Here is a 9461-nt window from a genome sequence, read left to right as displayed (position 1 = left end):
GTAGAGAATCTGTGCCAAGGCACCAACTTTTTTTCCGACAAGAAGAGCCGTTCGCGTTCTAAAAAAAGCCCAGTTACCATGAAAGTACAAGGCGGCGGCGAGGGCCACATACCGGTCAAGCCTTCCTCCCCGACAGCTCTTCAAATGGGTCTGCACCACGCACGGCAGCTTTAAATGGTGCCCCGATGCTGTTTGTACAGCATTTACCCCAAATTTTGTTTCCTAAGCTTTAAGCAGGCAGCTAGAAGGCAGGTTTGGGTCCAAAACCCCACGTATTGCCCAATAATTCTTTGTAGCCGGGAGATCCAGAGCCCACCCTGAAAGGAAGCAAAATAACCCCTTACAGTTTTTAATCCTAAGAATTTTATTTGTTTTCCTACAAAGGAGCCAGCCGTGACAAACCGCAAGGTGACAAGTCTAACTTTAGTGTCATCCTACCCGTGTTACACAGGAAAAGTGAACAACCCTCCATCTACTTCCAAACCCCAGAGAGCCATGAGGAAGAAGAGCAGCTAGCCAGCCACGGGAGAACTACAGCCTAACAGGCCATTAATATGCACGTGTCACTACTCGGTACCTCGACATAACTAGTTAAGGGATAAAATAAGTAACAGTCGAACAATTCTGGTCCAACGTGGAAGGAGGAGGTTGCCCCAGCACATGTCCCAGCAAGGACGGCCCTCAGGTGACTGCCAGCAGTCCCTCTAGAAGCACTTGCGATGGACGATGGAGGGGCCGGACTCATCATACTCCTGCTTGCTGATCCACATCTGCTGGAAGGTGGAGAGAGATGCCAGGATGGAGCCGCCGATCCAGACAGAGTATTTACGCTCCGGTGGGGCGATAATCTTGATCTTCATGGTGCTGGGTGCCAGGGCCGTGATTTCCTTCTGCATCCTGTCAGCGATGCCAGGGTACATGGTGGTACCCCCCGACAGCACGGTGTTGGCATACAGGTCCTTCCGGATGTCCACGTCACACTTCATGATGGAGTTGAAGGTGGTCTCGTGGATGCCGCAGGACTCCATGCCCAGGAAGGAGGGCTGGAATATGGCCTCAGGGCATCGGAAACGCTCATTCCCAATGGTGATCACCTGCCCGTCGGGCAGCTCATAGCTCTTCTCCAGGGAGGAGGACGAGGCCGCCGTGGCCATCTCCTGCTCAAAGTCCAGCGCAACGTAGCAGAGCTTCTCCTTGATGTCCCGCACAATCTCTCTCTCAGCCGTGGTGGTGAAGCTGTAGCCCCGCTCAGTAAGGATCTTCATGAGGTAGTCGGTCAGGTCGCGGCCAGCCAAGTCAAGACGCAGGATAGCGTGGGGCAGCGCGTAGCCTTCGTAGATGGGCACGGTGTGGGTGACGCCATCCCCAGAGTCCATGACAATGCCGGTGGTGCGGCCAGAGGCATAGAGGGACAGCACAGCCTGGATGGCTACATACATAGCTGGGGTGTTGAAGGTCTCGAACATGATCTGGGTCATCTTCTCTCGGTTGGCCTTTGGGTTTAGGGGGGCCTCAGTGAGCAGGACGGGGTGCTCCTCTGGGGCAACACGCAGCTCATTGTAGAAGGTGTGGTGCCAGATCTTCTCCATGTCATCCCAGTTGGTCACGATGCCATGCTCAATGGGGTACTTCAGGGTGAGGATGCCCCTCTTGCTCTGGGCCTCATCCCCCACATAGCTGTCCTTCTGCCCCATGCCCACCATGACACCCTGATGCCGGGGACGTCCCACAATGGAGGGAAACACAGCACGGGGGGCATCATCCCCTGCAAAGCCTGCCTTGCACATGCCAGAGCCATTGTCCACCACAAGGGCAGCGATCTCCTCATCCGCCATGCTGACCAGGCCTGAGGTGAGTAGGAACATGGAGGTGTCAGAGTCCCTCCTCAGAGGGAACACAGCAGGAACAGCAAGGAGCCCTGACACTCGCCCCCATGTGCTATGGGCCCCAGAGGATTTAATGCACTAGGGAGCCCCAACAGCAGTACTGAGGGATCTAAGGCAAGAGGGGATATCCTGAAAGTTTGCTCCCACAGAGCCCTCAGGGCCTAAGTGGAGAAGAGGTGCCAGGCAGGCATAATATTTATTTATTTCCCCCAAAGCACACATATATAGAGAGAAGACAGAAAGACAAGCACAGACCCTTCCCATTCCCTCCCCAGGGACCTGAGGTAGACCGATAGCTACTAAGCAGCAGGGACCCCCAACACAGACACTCACTCCCCTCCCCCCACCCAAAAAATACACCTTTACCACAGACCTGAGGGAAACAAAAGCCCTAACACAAAAAAAACCCCTTCCCCTTTCCCTCCCGGGGCCCGAATAGACAGTGAAGACCCCCAGAAGACCCGAAACGACGGAGGAGAAAAGCCCGGGGCGGGGGGGAGGCCGGCAGCCGCCGCCGCCTCAGCCCTCACCTGCGCGCGCTCCCTCAGCCCTCCTCAGCGACTGCCGGGCCCGCCCCCCCCGCGCGCGCCCTTTTCTAGCCCGCCCCGCCCACCCCCCCCAACCCGCCTCTCGCTTCGCTATTTAATTGGCTCCGGGTCCAGCCCCGCCCCCCTTTTCTCCTCCCCCTTCTCAAGCCGTTTCCGGGTGCGGGGGGGGGGGGGGGGGAAGCTGTCGCTGTTCGCTTCTTCCGTTGCCGTGGGGCCGTACCCGGAAGTAAGGCGGGCGCTTCCGTTGCTGGGGTACCGCCTCCGCCGCCCCCGTTTCCGGCCTGAGCCGAGGAGGGGCGGTGTGGGGTTGTGTGTGTGTGTGTGTGTGTGTGCGGCGGGGGGGGGGGTGGGGGGGGAAAGGAAAAAGGAAAGGAAAGGAAAGAGGTTGCGCTGCGGGCGGAGCCGAGGCGGCCGCGCACGGGCCGGCAGCGACCCGCTCCCGGGGCCCGCGGGAGGTAACGGCCCCGGTGGGGGGGGGGGCTGAGGAAAAGGGGAGGGGGCTGAGGAAAAGAGGGGGAGGGAGGGGGCGCTACCGGGGAAATGGCGGCGGGGGGGGCCGCGGGGTTGTGGTTCCTGGGGCCAGGCCTGTACCGGGGGGCCGGTACCGAAGCGTGGAGGGGGTGGGTTGGAGCTCACCGGCTTCTTTGGGCCGGTTTTTGGGGGGGGGGGCGGGTACAGCCGCCTTTTCGCGGGTAGGTTTCCTTGGCGGGGTGGGGGGGTTTAGTGGTGGTTATGGGAGGTCTCCGGTAAAACTGGGGGGGGGGGCGTTAATGGAGTTGTTTACCACCCCGGGAGACCTCTCCCTTCCTCGGGGCCGGGAGGCTGCTCATCTCACCCTTTAACTCTTTCAGGTGGTTTCCGCTTGGAAAAAACGTCTTTCCAAGCGCTGCTGGCGCAGAGGCAGGCGTTTTCCTAATTACGCTAGATAAAAATCCAAATCCAGGGGCTTCTTTAATTAAAGGGCTCTCCCAGGGATTAAAAGCCGCACAAAGGCTGGTGCGTGAGGACCTGAAGGTTGAACTGAATCCTTTTGCTGCCTGGGTTGGGAGAGACGCGAAAAGTAAGCAAATATCCATGCTGAGGGGTAAAATGGATGTTAAAACCTGGAGCGGTTTAATGTTATTAATTAGTCTATTTGCAGTTGTGATCTTAAACTCCGTCCCGATATTGTGACTTAATTATTTGCTGTGAGCAACACGTCCCCTCGTTGACTTAAAACTCGCCATAAAGTTGGCCGTGCCTCTCCACAATAACATCAATACTTGCTGAGGGCGTGTTCACCATATCCAAAATTCATCTTTTTGGAGGCTCAAGAGGTTTGAGCTGGGCTCTGATGAAAACCCTCGGCAGCCGCGCATAAATCCTGCTGAAACCTGCCACACGCTATTGTACCTGAACTCCAGGAAATACGCGGGCGCTGCATACCAGGGTGTTGCTGCACCTGAGGTGTGTTTGCTCGGCATGTTAACCGAGTATCAGGTCATTTATTATCGTTAATGTACCCGAGGCGTGTATTAACTGCACGCCCTGCTGAATGTCCCCCAGGCAGGAGAGGTGACACCTCACCCGTGCCTCAGGTGCAACAATATACAGCAAGGTGTGGGCTGTAGGTTCTCTAGCCTGGTTTATGGTTGCTGTTGCAACACCAGCACCAGTTCATTGTTGCTTTACCAGAGGAGGGTGTGTGTGGAGCTTGGCCAGATGGTGTATTGTGCCTGCCGAAGAAGTCTAAGATTCTTTGCAGCTGCCAGGTAATGCATTATTGCTCCTGACATTCAAACCACTAATCCACTTTATATTGTTTTATTTGCAAGCTAAAGCTATGCTGCTGCCTGCTAGATAAAAATGCAAATGCACCGGTCAGGCTTTTCATTTTGGTGATGGGCTGTTATTTAGCACAGGGAAGAGTTTGCAGAGGAAAAATTAGTTGGGCATCGTAGCTCGAGGGCGCTCTGTACGAGAGACGTGTCTGATCACCTTAGAGGAAGACTTGAAGTTGTGCTAAGGATGCTCGAAGTTGTCTTTCACTTTTAAAACTGGTGTCTGGTAGGTTATTTGTCGTTTTAGAACAGAACTGTGTCTGTTTTGAAAATGTGTGTTAGCGAAGTAGTCTCTTTTTTCAAGTATGTGGCTTGAATAGCACAGTGCTGGTTGTAAACAGGGTGGTGGGAGGTGGCCAGGAGACTCTGTAGCTTGTTTGTAGTTGGCCTTTCCTTTGTTTCTCCAATCCGACTGTATTTTGATATCAATGAACCTTGAAGGGCAGCAAGCGAGACCTGTTTAAGCATCTTTTTACATAAAAAAAGCTGAGAAGGACCATCTTTGTCAACAGGTCCAGTTTGTGACACAAAGTCCAAAATACACATGCTGATTTTAATGGTTGGGGATTACAGGCATAGTCGTCTTTCTAGGATTTACTCTAGATCAGAGCGGTATTTCTGACTGCGGTCTCTTCTGTTGGTCTTTGCTCAAGAGGAGGCTAGTGCTGGCTCAGCATGGGCTTGCTGCAGGTCAAAATGGAGAGCTAGGAAAGGCTGTCCTTCGGCTGGGAAAATCGAAGGGAGGCCACGGCCAGGGCTTGAGATGCACTGGGAACCAGAGGCAGGAGTTGCTTGGTGCTCAGCAGTCTGTGTCAGGCTACAGTGGTCTTTGCTCTGCTCTTGTCTCGCTCTCCTGGGGCAAAATAATGGCTGAATATAGGGGGTTTTTAAAGGCAGACATATAAAATGTAAAGAATTTAGTAATGTAAGGGAAATAATTTAGAGATAACTGTTGTGTGATAAATTCCTGCCCATTTTTTAATAGAAATATGGTCAAGCTTATCACCCTGACTGTCTTCTTTTAAGGTAGTATTTTCAGAAGCACCAAACCCTAGATGTTAAACCTAACATTTCAAAAGTAATTATTTAGGAAGTGTGGAAGGATTCTGACAGAAAAATGAACTGTTGGGACCGTGGACAAAGGCATTTCAGATGCTGTCTTTGGGGTATACGAAACTGAGGTTATAGCGAATGTGTTCAGCTTGAAAATACAATTAAACAGTCTGAAAATTGAATGCAAGTTTGAGCCTGAGGCTGTTAAACATGAAGCTGATTGTTTCACGGTCTCCTGCACAGGAAAGAGTATTGGCTTTGCACTCTATTTATCCTCTTCCTGGGGAAAAGATGAAAGCATTTTATATTCATACGGACAAATATTTGTCTATCTTTCAGATTCTGCCAGTCTCCCAAGGTCGGGGCTTGAACCCTGCCAGATAAAGTCAAAAACGCCCCCCTCTTTTCCCAGCCATGCAAACTGCGGGATGAAGCTGGAAGCTGTGGTCGAGCAGCTGCAGAAGCAGCAGCAGAAGCAGCAAACGCCTCTGCAGATGGATTCCAGGGAGAGACAGCAGAGGCAAATGAGAGAAGCCCAGCTGCTCTACACTCAGCAGCTGGCCGTGCAGCAGGCTGTCCTAGCAGCCACATCTGGCAGGGCTTCGGGCGGCTCTGCTGTTGGTCCCTTGGCCAGAGGCCCACCTGCAGCCGGAGCTACGCGGGCTTTTGATCAGAGCAGCATGAATTCGGAGCCAGAAGAGGAGGATGAAGAAGACGAGGAAGAGGAGGAGGAGGAGGAGGAAGAAGGGGGTTTGGAAGGTGGAGATCTTGAGGATGGTGCTAATGTGACTGGGAAAGAAACCTGCTCTGCTCTGAAATATTTTCATGCTCCCAAAGTTGCCCATCACAACCAAAGAGCGGCCTCTACCTCTAATCCTCTTCCGGCTTCAGGGCACCAGCGGGGACAGCAGGGCAAAGAAGAACAGGGTAAAGACACTACTAAGCAACCGTATTCTGGTTCCCCGTCTGGACGCCAGAACTGGCGGTTGGATGAGCAGCTCAAACAGGTCAGTGTTAACATTACTTCCTTCTGAATAAGAATGACTATATTCAGTCAGACTGAGGATTTCTTTAGCCCAGTGTCCTGTTACAAGCACTGGCTGTTTGCAAGTGCTTTGGAAAGAGCGCGAGAACCGGGCGTGTGCAGAGCGACGCTTCCCTGGTGTACACTTCCAGGTTTATCCTTTTATAAAGAGATTTCACAAGAGCTTGATTTGCTTTACAGATACAGATTTCCAGCTAATGATATAGAAACCCCAACCTGTCAGAACCTTTGTGGGGAGGTAGAGGTTTGATCTTTGGCTTGGTTATCTTCTATCTCACTGCTGCTGTGCCATTCAGAATGGAACAGGCTGGTGTTATATTTATTTTTGGTGCAGACACTTGCCTGCTAATGTCTCACTCAAGTTATTTCACGTAAGTCATCTATAATGCCTTTGTGTCAGACCTCTGGGATGCTGCGACTGGGGCTGGATTTCTGGTTGGTGGTGCGGGCAGGCAGCGAAGAGTGCGTGTCCTGCCACTGATCCTGTGAGTAAGCAGAGCCACTTTGTATTTCACGTGTGGGAAGGAGGGAGCTAACTTGCTCTTGCTTGGTTTTGGTAGGAGGTTAATTCTATGTCTGAATGAAGAATTACTAGTCCTTATAGATAAATGCCAGAGGATCAAGATTTCTGTTCTTTGTTCTAAGTGGGTATTTCAGTTAATGTAGCACTTGTGTGCTCTTTTGTTACAGACCTAACTCAAGCAGACTTTCAGAGAGGTTTACAGCATTTATGTGCATTGAAATTGAGCCAAAGGATGGCACGGTTTAAATAGAGAAAAAAAGCTGGACTTAATTGTCCTTTTCTACAGATGTTAGCCTGAGTGTAAAGAGGGTTAGGTTTTGCTTCAGATAGTTCTTTGCAGTAAGAAACCTTGTATGGGCAAAAACAGAGCTGTTTTTTCTTTCCCTCCTGCAAACTCTGTGAAGTAAAAAAGCTGGAGCTGCTTTGTGGTGGCTGGTGAACCAGAGGTGTTTGAACGGTTGCTGTGGATGCTCAGGGCAGGCTCTCTTAGCTGTTGGTCGCATGCATAAGATGATTTGTTTTGTGCTGTCACAGGCAGCAGGTTGAGGAGGAACTGCTAAAGCTTAGCAAGCTTTATTTCTTTTCCCATTCCATTTAGTGTGGCCTGTAGGCTCCTGCCCAGCTGCTCCTGCAAAACTGTACCAATTTGGTGTTTCTTCACCAAGGCTTGTGGGAGGAACTCCTCTAAATTGCCAGGTGAATGGCATTTGTACTATTGGTGCTATAAAGCATGCTAGCAAAGCAGCCCTGGTGCATGGGATGCAGCAGGCAACCAGTTGCTGCTGTGTTTTCTCTGTGCTTGCCTCTCAAGAGGGGTTGGGCTGAAAAAAAGTTACTCAAGCTGCTGTAGGGAAATGGATATGTCGCTCAGGGGACAGTCACTAGAGAATTTGCTTCAGAATTTACTGGATTGGGAGTGACTGGCAAAAACTTCCTCTTTCAGTTCTCTGGGTGGAGAATAGTAGGCAGGACTCTGGTGTTAGGGGGATCACTTTCTAAAAAACCACCAATAAACTTAGCACTAGTCTTTGGCTGTTTTTATTTCTAGTTCAGCTGGTGCTAATAAGCATGTCATTGTGCTTCTTTCCAATACTTGCTTATCTTGTGAGAGTCCTGTGAATCTTAATAGGCTTGATTCCTAGGTCATTTGCCCTGTTCTGGGAAGACAAATGACCTTAAGTGTGCCAGATCTGGTCTTAGCTGATGTGGAATAGCAAAAAACAAACAAACAAAAAAACCAAAACTGTTTTACAGTTGGCATACTGTGCACTAATACTTACCCAGTTACTTTGGCCCACTTCAGCAGTAATCAAGTCTTTTGGTAGTAGGTTGCAGCTTTGATTTCAGGCCAATTTATTCTGGAAGCCAAAGTGCAAAAAGCTTCACCAGGAAGCAAAACTAAAAGAAAAACTCTCTTTCTTCTGTGTTAAAGTAATCTGTTTCACTGCTGGGGAGGCAGACAGTACAGCAGTAAAGAAAGGAATTAGAGGAATTCATGGACATCAAGTTAAGGAATGGATTATAAAGGAATATCAGGGATGTGCTGTGCTACAACAGTTCTGGATGGTGGGAAAGTATGGCAGAAAGTATGGCAGGTTCCCATGTTGTCCCGAAATACTGTCTCCTGGTACTGTCATTGAAGATGGAGTACTGGGCTAGATGGTCTGCCCCAGCAAGGCATGGCTTATATTTGTAGTCATGCTGGTGAACGATGTTATTAAGGTGCTATGGCGTGCTCAAAAGGCCATGTTGAAGTGCCCAATATTAGTGATGCTGGTGCGGTATATTCACCTTGAGTAGGGTAAATATTGCAGATCAGCTTGTTTGCATTCACCAGTGGAGTCTGCATACCAGGGAGTAAAAATTTAACTGCACTATACCAGTTCAGAGCTGGTGAGCAGGGGGCTGTGTGGAGGTAGGAATAAACCGGGTGAGCAGACAGGAAGAACTGTTAGCTGGCATGATCGCAAAGGGGGAGAAATGTGTGAGCAACTGTGGACTGTCCACATAATTCTGTATGCTAAATGGTAGCACGCTGCCCCAGTGTGAGCCTAGCTTGAAATTTTTCATTTCAAAGGCATACTTTAAAGATACTGGGCTTTTTCTTCTGTCTTTGTCTAAAATGGTTGTGTTAGGCAGAAAAAACCAGGATCAAATGCAGAAGTGCCTGCATTCTCCAGTTTGTTTTTGAAATGATTCTTGAACTTGTCTTTTTTTTTTTTAGTGTCTGTTCAGATATGGAGGCTAATAACCAGTTAGTATACACTGCTCCCAGCTAGCTCTGCTCTGGGAGTATTTGTGGTATGCATAATGGCTGTTGCTTGTGGAAGAGGGGGGAAAAAAGTCACTTCGATTTCTTCTTTCAAGTGTGGATTGTTCTTATGAAAGTGATGCCCTTGGAGAAAAATGTATCTTGAAAGTGTAAGGCTAAGATTGCCTGGAAGGTATGTGGCATGAAGATGGCAGAAAGATGGAAGCTACCAGCAAGATGAAGCCCCATTCTGTTCAGTCCCGGACAGCCAAGTAAATAATTGTAGAACAAGCTGGCAGACAAAAGAGCTGGCTCAGCTTATGACACAGGGGCGG

At 50.2% G+C, this 9461-nt stretch overlaps 2 protein-coding genes across 10 annotated transcripts in view; one reads left to right on the top strand and one right to left on the bottom strand.

Annotated features, from left to right (window-relative positions):
• Positions 1 to 345: 345 nt before the first annotated feature.
• Positions 346 to 2476, bottom strand: LOC142039227 (actin, cytoplasmic type 5). Its single transcript, XM_075045666.1, has 2 exons — positions 2417 to 2476; positions 346 to 1846 (listed from the first exon to the last, which is right to left on the bottom strand). Exon 2 carries the CDS (start codon positions 1833 to 1835, stop codon positions 705 to 707), a length of 1131 nt encoding a protein of 376 aa, XP_074901767.1. The 5' UTR covers positions 1836 to 1846; positions 2417 to 2476; the 3' UTR covers positions 346 to 704.
• Positions 2477 to 2643: 167 nt separating this feature from the next.
• Positions 2644 to 9461, top strand: part of ARID3B (AT-rich interaction domain 3B) — a 37318-nt gene continuing 30500 nt past the window's right edge. The window contains exons 1-4 of one of the 9 annotated variants that reach the window (XM_075045659.1): positions 2804 to 2889; positions 3286 to 3494; positions 4109 to 4185; positions 5647 to 6314. In XM_075045659.1, coding sequence (XP_074901760.1) covers positions 5736 to 6314 — 579 coding nt within the window. In that variant the 5' untranslated portion in view covers positions 2804 to 2889; positions 3286 to 3494; positions 4109 to 4185; positions 5647 to 5735. Of the gene's footprint in view, positions 2661 to 2795; positions 2890 to 3285; positions 4186 to 4463; positions 4481 to 5646; positions 6315 to 9461 lie in introns of those variants that run through there. The other 8 variants (XM_075045658.1, XM_075045656.1, XM_075045660.1 and 5 more) reach the window with 8 other exon arrangements.

Source organism: Buteo buteo, chromosome 13 (genome assembly GCF_964188355.1).
Source record: "Buteo buteo chromosome 13, bButBut1.hap1.1, whole genome shotgun sequence".
In the NCBI taxonomy this organism is placed as follows: domain Eukaryota; kingdom Metazoa; phylum Chordata; class Aves; order Accipitriformes; family Accipitridae; genus Buteo; species Buteo buteo.
This window is presented reverse-complemented; position numbering and strand designations above follow the sequence as displayed.